The 24,800-nt window shown below is 35.4% G+C and overlaps 2 protein-coding genes and 1 pseudogene across 2 annotated transcripts; 2 read left to right on the forward strand and 1 right to left on the reverse strand.

The window, feature by feature from the left end:
* The first annotated feature begins 728 nt into the window (after positions 1-728).
* LOC143588233 (putative membrane protein At1g16860) lies at positions 729-6,194 on the forward strand. Its single transcript, XM_077069296.1, has 6 exons — positions 729-771; positions 1,101-1,777; positions 1,858-1,963; positions 2,576-2,731; positions 5,559-5,770; positions 5,853-6,194. The coding sequence occupies exons 2-6, from the start codon at positions 1,179-1,181 to the stop codon at positions 6,043-6,045; spliced, it is 1,266 nt and encodes a 421-aa protein (XP_076925411.1). The 5' UTR covers positions 729-771; positions 1,101-1,178; the 3' UTR covers positions 6,046-6,194.
* Positions 6,195-11,336: 5,142 nt separating this feature from the next.
* On the forward strand, positions 11,337-14,204 carry LOC143588236 (RNA-binding KH domain-containing protein PEPPER-like). Its single transcript, XM_077069299.1, has 6 exons — positions 11,337-11,591; positions 12,724-12,967; positions 13,047-13,204; positions 13,289-13,552; positions 13,644-13,838; positions 13,908-14,204. Exons 1-6 carry the CDS (start codon positions 11,337-11,339, stop codon positions 14,121-14,123), a joined length of 1,332 nt encoding a protein of 443 aa, XP_076925414.1. The 3' UTR covers positions 14,124-14,204.
* A 1,115-nt stretch (positions 14,205-15,319) lies between these two features.
* Positions 15,320-17,400, reverse strand: LOC143588240 (pentatricopeptide repeat-containing protein At3g14730 pseudogene; annotated as a pseudogene).
* Positions 17,401-24,800: the final 7,400 nt, after the last annotated feature.

Below are 24,800 nucleotides of genomic sequence, written 5' to 3' on the forward strand. Positions count from 1 at the left end.
ACTTAATCATGTGAAAATAATTTGTGTAATTTTTGGTAGCACTATATAAACATCGAGTTTGAGTGACTAGTTAAGTCATTATAGTAAAGTTGTCTCATATTCTTACGGATATACATGTGTATAAGTGCACGCACATGGATTTTTTAGTCAAACATTCGTCCTGATATATTATCACGTGCGTCTGATGATGCATTTATCATCTTATAGTCCCAGACTGGCAACTACATAAAAAAAAACCAACCGTATTGAACATTCAGAAGCCCGCGACCATTCCACAACTAAGAAAGGCAACCCCTATCATGCTTAATCATGATCAGATACAATACCGTTATCTGGATACAAAATCACACATAATCAAATCTTATTAATAACACATTTACCATCTCAATCATCAGTTACATATAAAACCAACCAACCTTCCCTAATCATTCAAAACCCACGACCGTTTCCACGTACCCTTGTCATGACAAAAAGGTTTGCTCGAACCAAACCCGAAAACCAATCTATGAAACCCGAAACTTGAGTTGAAACAAAGGATGATTATTGTCAATATCTCAATATAGAAGTAGGTAAAGAAAAAGTATGAAGGAGCTGCAAGACATTTAATTTTAGTCCACAACAGAGAGCAAAATATGAGTGCAGTTTTAGCAATCAATCAAGGGTTACTTACAAATCGGTTTTGTAAACAAACAAACAAACAAATAAATCCCCAATTTAAAACCCTCACTCTCTCTCTCATGATCAGCCATGCTTATTATACTTGGTCACAAGGTATGTACAAAGTACTAATCTAATCTTTTTGGTGCCTATGATTTTATTTATTCACCCATTTCGAAATCTGCGATATGGGTTTTGATCTTCGGTCGAGTATGTAGGTACATTATTGTTATTTTCAACTTTGCATTGTTTTCGATTCCGATTTCAATCATTTCACTGTTTTTAGGGCTAATTTAAAATTGGGGGTTTTTTGTGGGTAATTCAACAGGGCAGTATTATCTCCGATCTCAGATTGATGGGTTTTATGTTTTTGATTTGGATCCATAACATAGGGTAGTTGAATCTCATGAATTTTGGTTATTAATTTTGATTTATATGTATAGGTTTTGATTATGCGTATAATCTTGTTGCTCTGAATTGAAAGATATAAAAAAAATACAAGTTTTTGTGTGTACTGAAAAATGAGTTCGAGGTTTCCGTCTCATCAACTGAATAACGGGCTGTATGTATCGGGACGGCCCGAACAGCCGAAAGAAAGGACACCGACTATGTCGTCCACTGCAGTGCCTTACACTGGTGGTGATATTAAAAGGTCTGGTGAACTTGGGAAGATGTTTGATGTGGAAAATGCGAGTTCCCGACCGAGGAAGTCCGGGCCGATATCTAATGCTCCGTTGAGAACCGGGTCCTTTGGTGGCGGGAACTCGTCTCAGTCCAACCAGACATCGTCGACGGGTAACCGAATGGGTTCGTCTGGGGCTGGTCCGGGTTCCTCTTCAATGAAGAAAGTTAGTTCCGGTCCGTTAAATAAGCATGGTGAGCCTATTAGGAAACACTCGGGTCCCCAAGGTGGAGGCATGCCTAGTTCTCGACACAACTCTGGCCCCATCCCAGTTTTGCCGACCACCGGGCTTATTACATCTGGGCCGCTGAACTCAACTGGTGCACCACGAAAGGGGCCTGGTTCGGATGGTGCAGTGTCGGGTAAGTCGCGAACCACCATGGCTAAGAATCAAGCAGTTACTTATCTTCGTCATGAAGACGGGCGGTCTTTCTCCAGGTTGGGTTTTTGGTTCGGTTTTTTTAGGTGTTAGTGTTTTTATTGTCAGTATTGCTTTATTTGTTTTGCTAATGTGGCAGCTTGAGTGGATGTTGGGGAAGGAAGTCTATGATTGATTTTATTGACGACTATCCGGATGCTGAACTTAGAACTGCGAAAAACGGACAGTTTGTCAAGGTTTCGGGGGTATGTTAATTTTTTTCTATATAAATACATTACCTTGTACTTATTCTGTTAGCCATTTAATTTGCATATCTGTACATTTATGTGCAAATAATATAAGCGAAACAAAATAGAAGCTCAGGAAAAGCCTCAATTAAGATTTTCTAGTTATTATGGTAAAATATAAAAAGAAAGTTAGTAGAAGGCGAGAAAATTTTTAAAAATGATTTACTTTGAGGGCTACAAATAAAACACTGATTATTTTATGATAAGTCATTTCATTCCATGATGATATGAAAAAAGAAAACACTTATTTCACACCATCATGGAATGGAATGGATTATTAGTTTATTACAATGCAAATCAGTTTTATCTTGTAATCCTTTTAAGCAAATCTATTTAAAAAGATTTCATACCGTTTACTAAATGTTTTCTTTATATAATACTAAAAATAACTAAAATATATATGTTTTTATAGTAGTCATAATTGATATTTTCATGAGCTTATATCCTTGTTTAGCTTGTATTATTTGCACATAACCAATACCTTTTGGTAAATAACATATAAAGTATCGATAAAATTATACTTCGTATTATATATAATGTAAATAAATGGCAAATCTTGATTTCTTGAAGGTGGTTACTTGTGGAAATGTTCCTCTAGAATCGTCATTCCAGAGGGTTCCCAGATGCGTTTACACATCCACAAGTTTATATGAATACCGCGGTTGGGGTTCAAAACCTGCAAATCCCACACACCGACGTTTCACATGGGGTCTGCGGTCCATGGAGGTTAGAATACTTGTTAATATTTAGTTTCAAAATATCAATGTTTGCTTCCAGTTTAAACCATTACTTGTCAATCAATTGCACATCTTGTTAGGTTTGTAGGACACAAGTCTATTGTTAGGAACAAAGCGGCGCGCGGAAGCGAAACAACACACACATGCACAACGATAAACACGCATAAACGAAAATATAAACGACACAAGAATTTAACGTGGTTCGGTCCCCGCGAGGGGACCTACGTCCACGGGCTGCAACTAGGTTTTCTTATTAGCTCAGAACCAAGATTACAATTACATGATGGGATATATATAATAAACAAGATTAGGGTTAAACATAATTAGGAGCCAAAACCGGGCCTCCTAATAAAACCGGCCCAAAGGCCTTCATAACCCAACAATCTCCCACTTGAAGGCCTTGCGATAAATTCCAGCCTGCCATCCAAGTAAATATAACAATCTCATTCATCCAGTAACTCTAGTAATCTTCAGTAATAGAAATCTACCAAGCCTCCAGTTCCAAGAACAAGCTAAAACTTCAACAAAAGAAGTTCTCCAAGCCTCCAGTTCTCTAGGAACAAACTAAGATTTCTACCAATCCACACCCTGGTTGCATCCGCCCTTCTCATCAGTTACCTGAAAGGCCTATTGAAGCTCCCGAGAACTCCAATCCGGTCATCCCAGACCCAGCCATGACAAAACTCGCCAATGACTCATCCTCAATCTTAACCGACCCTCACTTACTCACCAACCGGCTTCAAAGACTTCCAGAGGATAAACACTCTCCAAATCAGCAGACTATACCAGGAGAGATTTTCACATTCGGATTCCTGGTCCTCCGAACCCAACGTCCCTTTGGAAACGAACCTAGAACACACCGCGTGCTCCCACTGTTGCCAAAACCCCGAACATGTTCAGACCTCCGAATACGCTCAAGCTGACATCCTCGTGGCTCTAGGCTTCATGTCTGCAAACTGAAACCCCTTAGCTCTACCCGATTCAGCGAGCCAAGACCTTATAACTCGGAAGTTGGTTCACTTCTTCCGACGATACAAAAAAAAACTCGTATCTTCCAAAAGTCTTTAATTAAAAGATTCAACAATGCTTCATTGAAGTGAGTAACAAATAAAGCATACCATAATCTTGAACCCAAGAGTCGTCACCGCCTTCACTGAGTCCCAATGCATCAACCTCAGATACATTCTCAAAAGCAGAATTCCAAACCTTTCGACATCGACTCTTAAAATGTCTCACCTCTACGCAACCTATCAAGTCGACTATGCCCAGCTCCCACTGTTTCTGTTATCCCAACCCATGCCACACCAACACTCCATGAGATGAACCCCACTCGTACTATCCCGGCAAATAACTTTACCCAACACGAGATCCTGAACCTCTCAAATGGTGTACCACTGATCACCACCAAACAAGATATAACTTTACAATTCCAAACGAACAAGAAGTAATAATCACAGTTTCGAACCAGCTAACAGGCAAACAGCTATAACAACAGTAGAACTTTCATGAAATCAAGCGGTACCAAGGGTTCTATGACCGTACACACGATCAGTTAACTCAAACCCTAACCGAAAGATCATCCAAACGAGCAATAGTTTACATGACTTGCCACTAACCTCATTTTTTTTTCACTTATGCCGTCACCAGCACACCCGCTGGTTCCATTTTCTCCAAGTTTATCCATCACCAGTACTATATCCAATTTCACATGACAAACCAATCAACCAAAATCCATAACCGTCAACATTCCGATCATAACCACCTCGTCTTCAGTTATAACAATAACAAACGAGAACAAATCGAAAACAGTGAACAGACACAACAAGGGCACGGGCCTAAACTTGACGATTGTTCAACAGAACACTGCCAAATAAACCGATTTGCTCTTGCAATAACCGATAAATCAACTAACTGTAAATAAACTATATAAAGTTACCTCAGACTAATCTCTTGCAAACAAATCTGAACCCGAACCTAAATGGTCTTCACAAAACCCGGTTCCCTAATTTACGGTTGATAATAAATAGTCAAACCCTAACTCAGCCTGACAGCCACCAATAATCTTGACTGTCGATCACTGATGAACACGAACCAGAAATTAACCCTGCGATCTCCAAGAGTTATTCACGGTGACGGACCTACCCAACCCTAATCACCAAAAAACAGATTCGAACCAAAACCTTCTGCGAAATCGTTACCAGTGCAACGAACCGTGTGTCCAACAAGCCAAAGCTCTGATGCCACTTGTTAGGAACAAAGCGGCGCGCGGAAGCGAAACAACACACACATGCACAACGATAAACACGCATAAACGAAAATATAAACGACACAAGAATTTAACGTGGTTCGGTCCCCGCGAGGGGACCTACGTCCACGGGCTGCAACTAGGTTTTCTTATTAGCTCAGAACCAAGATTACAATTACATGATGGGATATATATAATAAACAAGATTAGGGTTAAACATAATTAGGAGCCAAAACCGGGCCTCCTAATAAAACCGGCCCAAAGGCCTTCATAACCCAACATCTATATTTTTCTTCTTGCATGTGAAAAATTTAGCTTTTGCATAAAGCAAACATTCTCCTTTGAATTAATAAATTAAATATTATTACCAAAAAGAAGACATGCATTGTTGACTTTTTAGTATCATGAAGATTACTTCATTGATTCATGATTAATTGATTATTAAGATTCTAATCTTTCTGTAAAGAAACAAAGGACCACATTAAACTTTAGAGAAAATGCAGGTCTTAATTTAGTAACACAATATTTATTAAATATTTGACGAAGTTTTTGCATAAATAAATATTTGCAGAGGCATGTGGTGGATTTCTATATATCCGACTTCCAATCTGGCTTACGCGCCTTAGTTAAAACCGGTTATGGGGCCCGCGTGACACCATACGTTGAGGAATCTGTTGTTCTAGAAGCGGACCCGTCAAACATTGAATCATCTCCACAGTTCCTTACATGGTTGAGTGACAGAAACATCTCTAGGGACGACCGAATTATGCGCCTCAAAGAAGGGTATATAATAATATGCAACTCAACTTAAATTTATAAACTTTACTTGTATTACTTTCTAAAAAAATGAAATAAAAATTTTCAGGTATATTAAAGAAGGTAGTACCGTGAGCGTGATGGGAGTCGTGCACCGACAAAATAATGTGTTAATGATTGTTCCACCATCCGAGCCCGTGTCAGCTGGATGCCAGTGGACCCAATGCCTTCTTCCTGTGAATTTGGAGGGAATTGTTTTGAGATGTGATGACTCATCAAAGCTCGATGTCATTCCTGTTTGATGTTGGGTAAGCAAAATTTGGGGAAAAGGCCGTATATCGACTATGTTTAAAGTAGTTGTATAGTCTATCTGTTTGTTTGTTCTTTTATCAAAGTAATGAATGGTGTTGTGTGATAATGGGAGTTAAAAAGGGTGACTTTTTAGACTTAAGATGAGTTTACAGTTATTATTATTATTATTATTATTATTATTATTATTATTATTATTATTTTGTTTCTGAGAAATGTTTAGAGAATTTGCGTATTAAGATTCTATATTTCTTTATAATATACAATGAAGGCATAATATTATACTATTTCATGGGTTCTTGTTATAACTATTGCATTTTATTGTCTTTCTTTCAAATGTTTTGTTGTATTGTTGGTACTTGGAGTATGCCATTAGGGGAAGGTTTTTAAAGTTTTTAAGCAAAACTGTTTTGAAGTTAATAAGGCCATATGTCACATTTTTAGAGATTAGGTGTAACTTAGCTTATTAGTAGTTAAAAAGCTGATTCCATTAGTTGTTAGGAATCTTTACAATTTGTTTTGTTATTAGATCATCTAGATGATTTTCTTTTTGAAGCATTGGCCCTCTTGTTCAAAGTGCTATATGGTTGCTTGATACACAGTCAACTTGCTCTAGGTCAATAATGATGTACATATATAATGTTGCCTTTTTAATATGTGATAAGAGGCTTCCAACTCCTGCAATTATTTGAGCATTGCCTTTTAGATTCTAGGTATTCTGATTGATTCCTATCACAAGATCAATAAAGCTCAACCAACTTATAATCTTTCAAGAGAGCTAACTAACAATATTCCCCTAATGTGATTGTGACACAAACAATATTGTTTTGTTTAATACTTTGAATCTAAGCAAAAATCATTGCCAGGAACGATGGAATTATAAATGCGATATGTTGTAGGTTCTTTTTGTGTTTTTCTGATTTTTATATTTCTTTTTGTCGTATCAAAGCTTTGTTTTAGTACTAGCATAAGCTAAATAGAATTTGATGATGCACTATATTAAATTTTACATAGGGATAGCTAAGCAGTGTTATCATTTACCTTAAAGAGGCTTAGAGATCTCGCAACAGCATTTTACCATGAGATATAAAAGGGTTTTATTTGAGTCTTTTGAGAGGTGTATCATCAGCTTGTATGCATTATAACTATAAGAAATTAAGGATGATTATTTATAGAGTTAATTACACAAATATAGTCCTTGTGGTTCGGGTACTATCAGTATCATATTAGTTACCCATGTATATTGATTATGTGCAAATTTAACTGTGATATCAAATTATCAATAAATTGAGAATAAATAAATAAATAAAATGGCAGACATATTACTCGGGCAACACCTCACCATGTTGGATTGGATATGGCATTTTGCCACCACCGGTGTAATCCAACAAAGTGGTCCGTTATCCGACTTTTGGTCTCGACTCGAGCACCAGTGTAATCCATGCTATTTCATTAGAAACAAAAGTTTTTACTGAATTATGACTTAGTTATTTAAAAGTTTTAAATGAGATTTTGGGCCAAAAGAAGCCCAAGATAATGAAGGTTTGGGTCTAAATTTGTAGTTAATTAATTATCATTGACATTTGAACTTAGATTTTCTGGGCTACACAAATTTAAAATCGATTTATTCGGTTTGCCCGGTTCGGTTTTTGGTTGATAGCAAAATTGAACCACAAGATTGGTTTTTTAATAAACATAAAACTTAACTGTTGGTTTTTTTATTGGGTTCGGTTATATCGGCTATTCGGGTTGGTTAAGTAATAAAAAAGAAAAAAGAAATGCTTCCTTATTTATCAATAGAGTTATTTGGACCCAATTTTTTTTAAGTTTTCCATATAATATAGGCTTAGGACTTATTAGATATATTGGTACATCATTAAGCCCCCTGGTCCAATACATGCTAGACTATATATAAACTGGACCCTTTTTTTGTTTTTGTTTTTTAAATAATCTAGAAAAGTCTTTAGTTGATAAATAAATTTTAATATATAGTGCCTTATACACACCTTTTCGATTTCGACGTGTTTACTCTCCTATAGGAATGCAATTAGGGGTGCAAATGAGTCGAGCTACTCGCAAGCTACTCGAGATCGGTTCGTTAAAAAGCTCGTTTAATAAACGAGCCCGAGCTTCACTTATCGAGCTCGAGCCGGCTCACGAGCCTAAATGAGCCTGCCATTTATATAATTTTTTAAAATATATATTTATTAATTATTAATTAATATATATAATGTTATGAAAAAATAAATAAAAATAACTCAATAATATATATTATTTTATACATAAAATTATAATAGAAAAAATATATGAAAAATAATTATAATTACATATAAAATTGTATATATATAGTAAACGAGCCGAGCTCGAGCTTGAAAATTTACTCACGAGCCGAGCTCGAGCTTTGAAAATAGAGCTCGAAACGAGCCGAGCTCGAGCTCGAGCTTTGTGTAAGTTAAACAAGCCGATTTAGAGCCTAGTCGGGCTCGGGCTCGGATCATTTGCACCCCTAAATGCAATGTAATGTAAGTTGAAAGGATGGTAGGGATGTCACGTAGCCTTGGGAAGTGATGGACAAGAAGCGATTAAAGGACCACTTGAACTTCTACCATTTTCTGATTAAGCTTTTATATTTACTTCTTCTTTCTTGTAACGCTTAAACTTTTCCTTTCCGTTGTTGCACAAACGAGATATTTTGTTAACATCAAACTCTTCTTTAGGTTCTTCATCCCTTCTCTTTCTTTACATCGTTATTATCAAACTCTTCTTTAGGGGGTTGCGGCGCAGCTTGTTGCCCGTTTGCCTGCCACTTTATTGTAATCGTTTTATAGTAAATTATATAAAACTTCGATTAAACCTATTATCAAATAATGTCAAAGAAAATACTTGAAAGTCATACCCGTACAACTTATCAAATCGTGTAGTGCGTCTGCGAGTCGTGGTGAATTCGATCGGAGTCAGGTTACGAAACCAGTAATAAACCCCACCCCCCCTCCACCCGGAAAAAAATAAAAAAATTTAACTTTGTTAACGCAAAAATCCGACAAATTAACATAACAAACAAAACATGCGTTGCGGTTACGAACTGATAACACTTTGGTTGGTATCTAGTTACGAAGCCAAAAATAAAGCAGACCATAAATACGTCCACATCCAAATACAACAATTAACATATTTAAAATATATTAAAAATGTGGCAAACAAAAAAACACGAGCGTTGTAGTTGCGAACTAATACGAATTCGTTGATTCTGGAATCGAGAGACAAAAAAAAGTGATTAAAAAACCTGCACGTTGCGTTTGCGGACTAACGCGAATTCAGTCGGAATCGAAGTTGTAAGCACTAAATTGTACGCAGAGAACCATGTGTTGTGGTGGTGAACACACGAGTTCGGTTGGTATCAGGTTACAACACCGAAATTAAAGCAATAAGTTAATTCGTCAACACTCAAAATCCAACAAATGAAAATATTTACATAAAAAAGATCGTGGCGAAAACCAAAAATATATGCGCGTTGTGGCCGTGACCTAACGCGAATTCGTCTAGAATTGATGGACAAAAAAAACTTGCTGGAAAAGAACCTTAGGTTGCGATCGCGAGCTAACGCAAATTTGGCAAATCCTGTATTTTACGGTAGCGAACCGACATGAATTTAAAATAAAAAATCAAATAAAAAGGACAACAAACAATGTGAGACAACGTTTACGTCGCCAAACTTCTTAATTATTATATATAATAATTCCTAGTCTAAATGGATGGATAGATGATTTTGATCAAAAGCTAAGCAAGCCCCTACCTCCATCAACGAATTGAATGTTCTTTCTTATGCTACATAACATAGAATCACATTAACATCATTTCACAAAATAAGAACAAAGGATTTGTGAAACTATTCTTATTTGGTCACAATCATGTTTATTGTTAGTGAAATGTCCCGTGTTAACTCTTGACATGGCCGATTAAGGTGGCTGTAACTAACTACACTTGATTAAGTCTCTTAAACTATAATAAAGGAGCTATGATAGTCATTCATGTATACATTTTCGTTTGTAACTCTTATTATTGATTTCTTTTCTATTTTAACTTAAATAAATCTGTTGTTAAAAGTCATTTCGTTTTCTTATGAAATTGTCTTCTCGAACCCACATGTTATATTGGCTAACCAAGTATACGGACATTTCTAAGGACGTTTGGTGGTTCGATATATTCGGTTTGTAGATTTTTTTCAGTTGAACCTAAAGCTGAACCAAAAAAACACTGAACTTTATTTTGGTTTAATTCTTGGTTTCAACTGAAAAATCCATAATTAATAATAACTTTTATTGGATTGGATTGAGTTAAACAAGATTAGGCTAAAACCATAACTGAATTGAACTAAATAAAAAAACCTAAAATTTTAATTATTGGGTTTAAATCAAATTCCATTTATATGAACCAAAACCAACCTGAAAACAAAATACGTATATATTTAAAAAATGATGAAAATTAAACATCCTTACATTACAACTATAATTTAGTTGAAAATAAATAACATAAATTATATACATTCAAAGTTAAGTAAAATATAAAATACAAGCCAACTAACTTTAGCTAAACTGATATTGAAAGAAAAGTAAAGTTTTTGAACGGAAATCCGATCTCAACCGGGTTTTACCATAGTAGCATTTGGTTGGCGAGTTTTTCCCGAAACATGATAGGTGGGCTTGAGCTACCCAACTTGTTTGCAATCACAAGCATGTAAGGTCACTTTTTTCCATTAGAGTAACCGAACATTTTCAAAACACACACACACATATATATATATATATAAAATGCATCTAATCTAGTAAACTACTTAATTAGTTATCCCTCATTTGTGACCTAATGGTAGGAAGGCTTGGAATCTCTAGTGGAGACCTGAATTCGATCTTCATTTGTGTCAGTTTGGGTGGATATTGGCAATAAAAGATTTGAGCTGGGCCTTGCGAGGCTGTCTATTCGAATCCTGAGTCCACCCGAGTTTTCGTCCTACCATGTGTTACGCCAGAGATCTTTGTTCTTGTGACGGTACAACGATTTTCAATTGACAATCGACGGCAATCTAAACCTTAAATCCTGCATTAGCCTAGTTAAAACAACGTAGAGGGAGTAACAAGGCTCCATAATTTGATAAAATAAAAAAAAGTAAATTAGTTATCACGAATAGCTTACACAGTTACACCTACTTGAAAAGAGCCTTTGCACAACAAACAGATCCCTCTTCGTTCGTCAAACCCCAAGCCCTAGCCCTACACACACACTAACACTAATGGCTTCCATCAACGGCACCGTAGCCGAAACCCCTGCCACCACTGCCGTGGCCGAGGATCCACCGTCCAAAGTTCCACCGGAGAATAGGTGGCCCGGATGGCCGGGAGAATGCGTCTTCCGCCTCATAGTGCCGGTGCTCAAGGTCGGCAGCATAATTGGACGCAAAGGAGATATTATTAAGAAGATGTGCGAAGATACCAAAGCTCGTATTCGTGTGCTTGATCCACCTGCTGCTTCTACTCCTGATCGCATTGTAAGCTCTTTTAATTCACTCCGATTACCGGAATTAGGACAATATATGTATTGTTATTGTTATTATTCTAACTAAGCTTCAATTAGGGCTTGGGATTTTGCAATTGATTGCTTTGATCATCAACACCTTTACTAATCTTGTTACAAAAACCTAGGCCTTGTAAACAAACCGAATGGACGTGAACACGTATGTATAGTTGAACAAATTGTTTTGTTCGTTATGAAAATGGGTATGCTCATGTTCATGTTCATGTTCATGTTCGTTCGTTTAAAACTTAAATGAGCAGTTCAGTTCATGAACATAAAAACAAACAAACTTGAGCAAACATAATTGAACAAACATAAGTCTAAAACATCACGATTCATCCAAAACTACATCTAATTAGTGGTCTAAATTTACCTCATTCACTAAGCAATTAATGCGGAAAAATATCGGTTATCACAATGAGATATCGGTAATTTTAATATCGTGTAAAATTCATATATAGAGCCATTTAACACTAATAATTCAGTATAGTCTCCTATCATTAACAAATTAAAGTTTTGCAAATTGCAAAACACTAACAATCGTAGCAAGAATTGATTAAGATTTAAAACAATAACATTGAACACTAAAAGTTGATAATTAAGACTTAAAACACTGATATCGGTAATATCGGTGATACATCGGTCAATATCGTTGATATTTTCAGTACCGATATTCTGAACGATATTCTGACTTATATATCGCTAGAGGACCGATAACCAATATATCACTGATATATATTGGTGGCGTTATCGACTGCATAGCTCATTCATTCAAAATATCCATCATGATTATCTAGACGTAAACTACTTATGTTTGTATTTATATAAATATAATGTATTCACTAAAATTTAAACAAACGTAAATAAACGAAATAAATGAACGATCAAAATTTAATCATGCTCGTTTTTTTTAATAAAATAAACGAACATAAAAGAACTTCATGCGGAACAGTTAACGAACTGTTCTTGAACGTTTTGTTTGTTTACAGCCTAGGAAAAGCGCATATTACTGTATAACCAGTTTTTAAAACCAATCAAATCTCAACAATCTGTTTATATGATCTGTATGAAACTTATTTTTCATCAGAAGTATTGACTGTGTTTAGGTTTTGATAACTGGCAAAGAAGAACCAGAGCTACCTTTCTCACCTGCAATGGATGCTGTAATACGAGTATTCAAACGCATTAACGGATTCCCAGAAACCGAGGGTGAGAGTCTAGCATCCGTCCCTTTCTGCTCGATCCGATTACTGGTGCCATCAGTGCAAGCCTTGAGTCTGATTGGAAAACAAGGATCATCAATCAAAGCAATACAGGAAAGCACCGGCTGTTCTGTGCGTGTGCTTTCAGGTGGTGTGACGAATGAATCATATTATTAGCAGTTTCATCATATTATTAGTAGTTTTAATAAGCAGTGTTTATCTTTCAGATGAAGTGTCACTGTCAGCATTATCTGCCAACTCAGACGAGAGGGTTGTTGATATGCAAGGTGAAGCTATAAAGGTTTTGAAAGCTCTAGAAAGCGTGTTGGGACACTTGAGGAAGTTTTTGGTAGACCGTAGTGTTCTTCCTCTCTTTGAAAAACCTGTAAGTTGCCACCACTAATGTTATTATCGCGATTAGTTATAATTAACAATAGTTAATGAAGTGCGTTATTATTTTATTATTCAGAACAATGTAACATCAGCCACACAAGAACATCAAGTGGAGACATCATGGGCTGACAAGCCGGTGATGCGTGGCATTAGTGGGCCACAGTCACAACTCGGGTTAGGTGCCGGTGGTGATTATTCTCTTCCAATGAGAAGAGAGACGCTGTTTGCTGATCGTGAACCGTTACATGGACTTTCTTTATATGGGCGTGACCCTGGGGCTGGGCTAACCACAGCACTTTCACCCGTACTGGCTCGAACCGGTGGTCCTATTATCACTCAGGTCGGCAGTTTATTTTCATAGCTTTGTTAAAAATACGTGCCTTGCTGTCTTGTAAATTTGTATTAAGTTCTTTTTGGTTTATGTTAAGCAGGTAGCTCAAACAATGCAAATACCATTGGTTTATGCTGAGGATATTATTGGGGTTGGGGGGACGAATATTGCGTATATTCGTCGGACGAGTGGTGCTATTCTTACCGTGCAAGAAAGCCGAGGCTTACCTGATGAAATTACAGTCGAAATTAAAGGGACAGCTTCACAAGTTCAGACAGCTCAGCAACTTATTCAGGTAAAATCGTCATTTTAGTGTTCATCAGTTTATTTACTTGATCTTAACTTGTTTGGTTTGATTCCTTAGGAATGTGTGAACGGTCAAAAAGAATCATCAGTTGCAAGCGGCTATGGGAAACTGGATTCAGGTTTGAGGTCTTCTTACTCTCAGTTGGGGAATTCGTCATACCCACCGCCACCATCATCATCAGCTGCAGCGGCGGCTTATGGTGGACCATCGCCTTATGGTGGCGGGTATGGAGCCTCTGGTTTAGGTGGATACAGTAGTGGCTATAGGATGTGAAATGTAAGAGATTGAAACACAATTTATTTGTACTTGTTTTCTAGAAACCTATACTAAATGTACTAATTATCCTAAAAGAACTTGGACTTGTTTCTTTTTTGTCATCATTAACATTTGACGTAAGCCTCTCAAATCAAAACATGGACTTTCTGAAAATTGAATTAATTATACGGATGGTCCATATTACAGTTGTTTTCGCAAATCATTTGTCGTGTACCAATGGAACTGAAACAGGCAGAACTCAGTTTTCTATTACCTCTAATGATTAAATAACAGAATATAATTTGGAGAAACAACAATATGAATTGAAATCCGAAGTAAATAAGTGTACAAAACCAAATTGACAACTGAAGAAGAAACATCCTAAGATGACAAAATTGCACAATTGAGCTAGCAGATAACAGAAATGAAGAAAATATTCAAGAAGTTATTGACATTCAAGATTTATTGCATATATACACTAATCTAAAACAGATAAAGCTCTTTTACCTTAGAAGTTCTATTGTTTGAGATTTTGAACAAAGAGCAGAGAGGATCAAGAGTGGCGGTGATGGTGGTTGAAACTGGGTTCTAGATATTGACCCGTCAAAGTAACCAGACCAGCCGACTCCATAACCCATGAAATAGTCTTAAAAAAAAAGCAACAAAAACTCTTTTGTCTCAAAAGACCAGAAGTGCTACAACTGAATGAACACATATGGGTAAAAATGTTTAATAACAGGTTCCTTTGAGCCAACTTAAAATAATACAACGGGCCAGTTTCGATATTCTTAAGACATAAAATGGGTACAGGTTACTCATATAAACCTTTATATCTTAAAATAGGCCAAATGGGTCAATGCTACCCATGGCCATTGTCTGTCGCTACCACCTACTCGTTGCACCTACACAACCGCCGCCACTAGGACACAGCTGCCACCCCTAAGTATGAATTTAGCATAACCTTTGGCAGTTTGGCTCCAATAAATATGGCGTGTGCTATATTCTCCCACTCGTGTTCTTCATGATGAGTTTAACAATCTCCCCTTCAAAAAATCTTATACGGGTATTTGATGGGGCTCAAACTCTCGTTTAAAGTGTTGGTTAAAACAAAATATGATTCGTAAACACTGCACAAATAGCCAATAGGGAGGGTGTTCTAGCCAAGTAGCCATCTACACAAGCTCAACATATGCTGACAGTGAATAAGCATACAATATGCAAGAAACAGTGCAAGCAAAACAAATAAGGAAGCTCTTTATGTTTCCTTTGTAATCTTATTTCTTATAATATTCTATTTTCAAAGGCATTTCCCTTTTACCAAAACAAAAAGAAAAAAAAATCCTAATACAAAACTTAACACAGTGAGTAAATAATTCATAATAATTTGTAAAATCCTACTTAGAATATCAATCTCATGAAACCAAATGGTTTAACTCAAGTCATGTGGCACAAACCCATGCTCATGTACAACGAACTAAGCTCACCATAAATCGACTCTTCATCAGGATGAGTCCGATCACCCGTCCCAAAAACATGCACCCCATCTCCAAACTCGATCCAGCTGCACCCCGGTGTTTTTTTCACATTCTGTTGTCTCATATTAAGCCTCACATCAGATACCTCCTCATACCGACCCAACGTCCCATACACATTCGACATCAAAACGTAACTCCCACAATGCTCAGGTTCAAGATCAACTACTTTTCCAGCAGCAATTTTAGCAAGATTCACATCTCCATGAAGGCGGCACGCTGCTAAGAATGCTCGCCACACCACTGAGTTGGCCTCAATCGGCATTTCAGACAACAACCCGTACGCTTCATTAAGCAGTCCCGCACGACCAAACATGTCAATCACACAAGTATAATGTTCAACTGTTGGCGAAACGTTGTACTTTGACTTCATTTGACTTAAAAATTCTTCCCCTTCTTTCACCATACCTGCATGGTTGCAAGCCGATAGCACCCCGACGAATGTCACCTCGTCGATAGTTAATCTTTTTTCACGCATTTCGTTAAATAAACATAATGTCTCGCTACCAAACCCGTGCATTGCGTAACCCATGATCATGATGTTCCATGAAGCCGAGTCTTTAACGCTCATATGGTCAAAAACTAACCGAGCTTCTTGCATGCACCCGCATTTACCATACATGTCCATGATTGCATTGTTGATATATGTATCATCAAATCTATCTTCACCGTCTTCTTTCCCCAAACCGTTTGTGATCATGTATGCATGAATCTCCTTACCACACCTTAACGCTGCTAAATGTGAGCATGCCGGGAGGACGGTCGTGACCGTGACTAAATCGGGACTGGAAGTTTTATCTTTTAACATTTGGTCAAATAGCTTTAGAGTCCCTTCATGATCACCCGATTGCTGATGAACACCAATGATCGAATTCCATGAATAAATATCCTTAACCGCCATTAATTCGAATATCCCCAAAGCATCAATAAAGCATTTGCATTTTCCATACATGTCGATTAACGCATTGCAAACCGCAACACCCGAAAAATAACCCATCTTGATCACAAACCCATGAACCGATTTCCCATTATAAAGATCCCCTTTTAGTGTAAGCACCGACAAGATCCCAGTCACGGTAAACCTGCTCGGTACACTCCCATCCGCACGAAGCTTCCGTAAGCACTCCAACGCGTTACGAAACTCCCCTATCTGAGCATAACCATTAATCATAGCATTCCAAAGAACCACATCTCGGTCAGGCATTTCATCAAACACCTGGTGCGCATCCACAACCAACTCAAACCTCAAATACCCATGAACCACAGCACTACCCACAAACAAATCATGATCCAACCCAACTTTAAACACCAACCCATGAAGCTTCTTCAAGCCCACAGCATCCTGACAACCCGAACACGCCTTAACAACACTAGGAAACGTGAATTTGTCCATCAAAACCCCGTCCACTCGCATTTGGTCATAAACCTTAAACGCGTGTTTCGGCATGTCATTGAAGATGAACCCAGCGATGATAGCGTTGTAAGCGAAGACATTAGGGTCACAGGTGGAGTTAAAAACTAAAAAAGCGTCGTGTATGCTGTTGCATTTGGAGTACATGTTGATGAGGCTGGTGATGGTGAGTGGTGATGTGAGGAAGCCATTGATGATCATGTGGGAATGAAGCTTCTTGCCTTGGTGCAAGTTGGTTTGGTTGGCGTATGATTGGAGAGATGTGATGCATGATTTGAGGTTTGGGAGAGATGAGAACGCGCGAAAGATGTTTGGAGTTTTGGTGAATGTTGTTTTGTACATTTAAAATCGATGGATAGATATTGTTGTTTAGCGGTTCAAAAAAAAAAAAAAAAGATATTGTTGTTTAAGGTTAATGAGCGTGCACACGATGTTTAGAACATATTTATGTTGGTACTTGGTCGGTCGGACATGCTAGGATTTTATACAAGACTTATTTAAATTGGTTCAACTCTTGAAATAAATAATGATGGATGGATTGTCTAATTATCCAATCTAACAAGATATATATATATATATATATATATATATATATATATACACATACACGGTTAGGTTGAAAATGAATCGAATGCCTGTTCATGAATCGTTTGTCAGAAAGTTTGTTTATGTTCGCCCGTTTAATAATTGAACGGACATAAACAAAGAATTTCGTTCGGTGAGCTTAACGAAAATAAAGACTTGCGTTTCGCTCAATTGTGTTCGTGAATGTTCGATTCGTTTACATTTGCTCATTTACTTTTATTTGGTTACGTTGTTTACTATATATGTAAGGTTACTAGAATTAGACTCTTACTATTTTTATTTATCTTTTACTATTACAATTTTTGATATAATTATGTTTATGATTATGTTTATAGCGCTATACACAATACAATAGTCCATATATTTACAAATGGTATAACTTTATGAGCTGTAAATCTTTGTATTTGAGGACTCTGTGCTTCTAGCTTCTTGTTAAATTGCCTCTTCTGATATATATTATTATGATTCTTCGTCAGTCAAAAAACAATTTACACATCTTATTAGTTTATTTATATATATAAAAAAAACGCAATAAGCTCTTTATGTGTTTGCATGAAACCAAAAGCCTTAAGCTGTGTTTCATAATCTTGGTTTATGTTTTAGTTTAACAATCAATAATTGTAATTTATGTTATAATTTATTAGTAACTTTAAATCAATCTTTGCTTTCAATGATAACACTTGCTTCACTTTATTTATAAGAAAATTATCTTCCATGTGTGAGTTTGTGCTTTAATTAACAAAAGCTTTGATCTAACTTCAATTTAATAGTACCTTTAATTATGTTTCAAGTTTTAATCTAATCTCACACCATTCTTTCCTCTAGCTGCAAGTAACTTTAGTTAAAAAAAAAAACATAATTAGATGGACAATAAAGTAGGACGAAGGAGTATAAAACTTAAAAGAAAAGGTTAAAGAGACGTTATTACTAGTTAACTATAATTTTTTTTCTTGTTCTCAATGATTAAAGAAAAATGTATAGATTTCATGGATTTTCAAGAATAAGATCGCATACCTGCTTTTTCCTTGCTGTAGCCTATAAGTAACATACAAGTCTAGCACCGCATCTTGTACTAAACAAGATTAATACTAATAAAAACAATGATGAAGGTACTTGAGCACGAGCATCCATTGAAGCTCATTGATTTGCAGGTGAACGATGAAGATGTACACGAATCTGATGATGAGGAGGAGGAGAAGGATTTGGTTACACAAGATGAGCTTTCGTGTACTTGTAAGCTGTGCGGTCAAGATATCAATGAGTATTATAGGTACTACTATAAATGCATGGATTATTCATGTGATTTCTCTCTTCATAAATCATGTGCAGAGCTCCCAACAACATTAAAACACATATCACACCCACATAGTCCTCTTACCCTCGTTAGACATGACTACATTTGGGCATGCTTTCTTTGTGAAAGAAAACACGAGCATGGTGTGGTAGGCTATGTCTGTGCATTCTCTTGTTTATCTATAATTGATGTAAATTGTGTTTGTGGCATGGAAGTAGACAAAAGAAAGATCCATCACCCTAGCCACCCACACCCACTAGTTCCTCTCACCTCTAAACCCATTTTATGCGAGTGTAAAGCTTGTGGAAAAGAACATAATGGGGTCTTCTTTCAATGTACAACATGTTTGGACTATGCCATACACACTGATTGCACCTTCCTACCTAAAAGCTTGTTAATTCAACATGCAACAAATAACACTTTCCCCCATGCCCATCCCCTCACTCTTTCTTATTCCTTCCCATTTGATGACCAAAGAGAGAAATATTTTCCTACATGCAGAGTATGCGATGATAGTTTTTATGACACTAACGCTCTGTATACTTGTGATTATAGTCCTTTTGGCAAGGAGAAACTTTGGATTTATAAATGTGAGAAATGTATTTACTATGCTCATGTGGATTGTACAACATCAAGAAAAGAGCCATTCATGTCTATCTTGTCTATCGGTAATTAGTAAATCTTTCTAATATATAATTTATTCCATTTGATTAGTTTTATTATTTGTTTCACAATGAATTACAATTTGAGTAATTAATAATAAAATTTCCAATCTTTCAGGAAGAGGCCAAACCGTTAAAAATTTTGAAGATGCTGACTATCCAGATCTTCTCCATCTACCATTTCGTGATCAAACTTATAGCATACCCAGGCATTTATACTCCAAAGAAGTTTATCCCTCTGGTGAGGTATGCCTACAAAATATTAATCATCAACATGATTTAGTTTTAGTTGATACGGAAAGCATTGGGTCTAATGAATTAATCATATGCCATAATACAATGAAAAAAATAGAACTATTATGCAACGTATGTGTAAGACCAATCATAGAGATACCGTTCTACAATGCGGGGCAAGTGAAGATGATAATTGCAACTTTGTTCTTCATGAATGGTGTACTCGATTGCCAACAAAAGTAGACAATCACCCAGGTCACCCACAACATACCCTCGTTCTACTGTCAAATATCCCACGAAAGTTTTTCAACTTATTTAATTGTGATGTTTGTCGCTTACTTTGCAATGGATATGCTTATGGTTGCGTCATATGTGAATACTACGTTGATGTTAGTTGTGGGTTTGTACCCAAAAAAATCACACATAAATCTCACCCAAATCATCTTCTTTCATGGTTAAGGAGGATTTCTTCGAAGAACGTTGTTTTCTCTGTCTTTTTCATATGACCACTTCTCATTCTCTTTCATTCTATGAACTGAGTTTCAATTGTAGCATTTGTGATGTATATATACATCTGGAGTGTGCTTTGCTGTTGCCTGAGACAATTAGGCACCCTTATGACAAACATTCGATGCACCTGAGTTACCTCCCAATTGAAAACCACAAGAGTGAATACTTTTATGAAGTTTGTGAGAACAAATTGAATCCTCATTCTTGTTTCTATCATTGTGATGAGTGTGTTCAATCAATGCATTCTTCCTGTGCTCCTTTAATACTTTATTGTGAAACGGAAACCTATTCCAGATACAGAAATAACGTATATATATAGGTTTTTAAATGTGAAATTTGGGAGCATTCATAAGGTTGATAGTCACCCACATCCTCTATCATTTGCCCAAGGGATTGAGAGCGATGGACAATGCAGTCTATGTGCTAGGAGATTGCGGTTCGAGATCATACTTAGGTGTCACGAGTGTCTGTTTGCACTTCATAAGGAATGCTTTATACGCTTCAAAAACTCATGATGGTGTTGGTTTCATCTACCAAGTGCTTTGAAAACACAATGCGGGCAGCATATCGGATCTCATTTCTCTGCTTCCGACTATCAGTTAATTAAAGCATTGATAGTTTGTATGAGATGTAAATGTCACAACTCTTTCTTATATTTCTTTTATGTGTGGAAGTGATGCAATGAAAAGAAAAATACTGTGTTCATTACTGTAATGCTTTTGTTCTTATATTGTGGTTTAATTTAATCAAAGAATAAAATATTTATTGATAAGAAAAATATAAAACAATAAAACTATGACGGCAAATAAATCTAATAGGAACGTGTTTTTCAGATTTATTGGTGCTTTTTAATAAATTAGTTGAGTATTCAGATGACATGTTCCGCACCGGTTACGTGTCAATTTTCGATTACACGTCTTACATTAGTTTCGTGCCAAGTGCCGATTACGATTTAGATGCCAGCTTAGCCCTTGCTTTTGACGAAAGTGTAAGCAGAATCACAAAACTAGAAGTTATTTTGAAGGCGCAAATCATTACTTTTACTCGCATACTAGCTTTTACGTTTGAATAAACAATATATTGATCAAAGTTGAGTATCCGCCTCTACTATTTGTGTATACCTATAAATATCTCGTTATATAAAAGCTACCCACAACCTTCACAATGGTTGTTTTTGTTTTGAAACTAGCCTAATAGCAAAAGAATAAGAGATTGATATGTATGAAGAAAGGAAGAGATTTTATTAATAGGGGAAAATGAATATGGAGCTTTAAGGCATCTAAGTTTAGATGCAAAACCAATCAAAATTACGTCGTTTTGATTAAATATGCCAAAAATAATTAATAAATTGTGATAAGATTGAGAGTGAAAAACAACCTGTTAAAAGATTCTATTTCATTTCTAAATGAAGTCTTCACAATTATCTATTGTTTGATAGCCATTAGCCACAATTTGAAAAATGCTATTTACCGAATTAAATATTTTGTTGGTATAATGAGAATTTCAAAATTTTATACACACATATCGTGATTCTTGATTCTTTGTTATCCATAGTAAACGAATGAAACTTATGATAAAATTGAGATGAAGAAAATTTTTGTGCGCTATGTAGAAGCTCCTAAATTGGAGATATTTAAGGAAATCAGAATCAATAAGTTTAGTAAAATTAATTCTTTTTTTGGCAGATTTAATCAAAACAACGTACTTTTGATTGGTTTTGCATCTAAGCTTAGATGCCTAACGACCCCATATTTACTTTCCCCTTATTAATAAGGTGTGTGATATATGAGATACAATTTTAAATCTTAAATATATATAAACGAAACATTTAAAAGCTCTCTGGTTGCTTCATACATTCTCTCAATCCACGAGATTGCTTTATTTGTAAATGGAGGCTTCTCATGCATTTGACATGAATTTACGGGTATGAGTCTTACCAAACCCAGATAGCCGTTAAACGGGTTATAACATCTCATTAAATTAAAAATTAATCTCACCAAATATTTGATATGAAATCCTATAAAATAGAGAGATACTAAAAATTAATATCTGAAAGAAGGGGGTGGAATCTGAGCTTTACGGAGTGGAATCAAGTAGTTGGTCATTGAAGTAATCGCTCCAAGTGCTGATATTTACTCATTTAGGATTTAGGGGTTTTGGAGTTTGGTCTTGTTCTTTAATTGAGGATGAATCTTGTTCTTAGCTGGGTTTTGATGAACAATTAGGAACCATTTGAGTAGGCCTGTAAACGAACCGAATATTCGGGAACTATTCGTGAACCGTTCGACGGAAAGTTCGTTTATGTTCATTTATTTAATAAACGAACGAACATGAACAAAAAATTTGTGTTCGTTTAATTAAACGAACGAACATGAACACATGTTCCGTTCGTTCATTTATGTTCATGAACGTTCGTTTATGTTTGTTTATTTATGTTTGTTTATGTAGTAATAGAACATAATTAAATATTATCTAGATGAATAATCTGATTACAGGTTTTTATATTTTTTTAATTTGTGTTCATTTAATACTACTTTTATTGGTGACCTTTTAGGAGGTCATGACACTATTTAAAGAATAAATAAAAAGATTAAATCCTTTTCACACTACAACCCAGTTGCAACCCCAACCTAGGTCACAACCCACTTTTTAATTAAATATTCTTTTATTTTTTTTCAAACAATTTGTTTTTTTTATATAATTTGAGTTTTATTTAATAATTTATATTATATGACTTATTTCAAAAATCTAAAACCATAGTCTTGTTTAGTTTATTTTTATGAATATTTCAATATCAATTTTACTATAAATGGAGCACTTTTAAAATATGTATTTTTTAATATTATTATATGTAAAATTTTGTTTTTTAATAGTTGTTAAAATTCAAGGTTTTTTTAATAGAATTATGATATTATCTTTTTTAATGATTTTTATACTTAAAATAATATTTTTTAAAAATATATATTTTTATTAATTTTAATAAAGTTTATAGAATAAATTAAAAGCTAATAAGATATATGTATTAAAATAATTGGTTTGAGTTGGGTTGAGTTGTGAATAAAAGTAAAAAGTGGGGTTGTGTAGGTGGAAGAGAGACAAATTAATTTTTTTATTAAAAAGTTGAGTTAGGTTGGGTTGTGAATAAAAGTAGTCTAAGTGTTTTCATTTAAGTTCATTTATGTTTATTTGTGTTCATTTATATTTGTTCATTTATGTTCGTTTATCTTTGTTCAATTATGTTTGTTTATATTTTAAACAATCGAACAAAAATGTCCCTTTTTATATAAACGAACATGAACATAAATATTTGTTCGATTAAGTGTCAGTGTTCTTTTAAAGTTAAATGAACGAACACGAGCTTGCCTTTGTTCGGGTTCATTCGATTCGTTTACAGGCTTTCATTATTCACATTGATGAATACATTGGTCTCAATCTATAGGCTCTGCCGATTTTATTTGTGTTCGTTTGTGTTCGTGAACACATTAATTTCGTTAATGAACGAACACGAACATAAAATCTCGTTCGGTAAGTGTTCGTGAACCGTTTGTGAACACATTATTTTCTTAACGAACGAACATGAACAAGGCTTTGTTCGTATTCGTTCGGTTCATTTACAGCCCTACATTTGAGCTTTGAATATAGAAAAAGATGGCGTTGGTTGGGTATAGGCCTACAGGGATTGGAAAATGGTTGTTTGGTGGGTTCCATCTACAAATATTACATATATAGTCCCTTGCTTAATTATGTTATAGGAATAGTCCTTTAAAGGTGAAAAGACTAAAAAGCCATCACATACCTTGCCCATGTCAAGATTTAACGGGACGAAAAGCAAAGAAACATGTCGTATAAAGGACACCGCCTGAAATTAAAATTTTTAAAGGACCTGGTCCATAAATCAACTATGTTTAATGGACAAAATTTGTATTTCTGTCTATTTACAATTAAGAAACAATTTTATAGTAAAAAAATTAAACGTGGGTCTCACCAAACCCAGATAACTTTTAAACCGGTCACACCCCGATAAAAGGTGGCGGAACATGCCGGTTGCGTAACGAATTGATTAGACAGTAGCTCAAAAAACACTAATTAAGGCGACAATAATTATTTAATTTCATTAACATTAAAACTAGTACACAAATTCAATAACTGGAACAAATACATCATAATTTTGTAATTTTAAATAAATATCCTAAGCTATAACTAATGTCTTCAATTTTAAACAATATTAACTACTTATACCTGCAACATGTATAAAAATATGGTTTATTAACATGAATGTTGGTAAGAATACATAAGTTTAGTTGAGATATATATATATATATATAGATAAAAATCACAATTCATATGCCAATGGTGAGCATTACAATTCCTATGAAATGTAAACAACTAAGTAGATGTGGACCCGTTCTTATTGATATAAAGTCAACGTACATGAGTAAATGTATGATCATACTAGATGAAATTAGA

The sequence above is a fragment of the Bidens hawaiensis genome, unplaced genomic scaffold, assembly GCF_021521415.1.
Source record: "Bidens hawaiensis isolate Kalapana, Puna unplaced genomic scaffold, B.hawaiensis_p1.1 tig00036247_1, whole genome shotgun sequence".
Classification (NCBI taxonomy): domain Eukaryota; kingdom Viridiplantae; phylum Streptophyta; class Magnoliopsida; order Asterales; family Asteraceae; genus Bidens; species Bidens hawaiensis.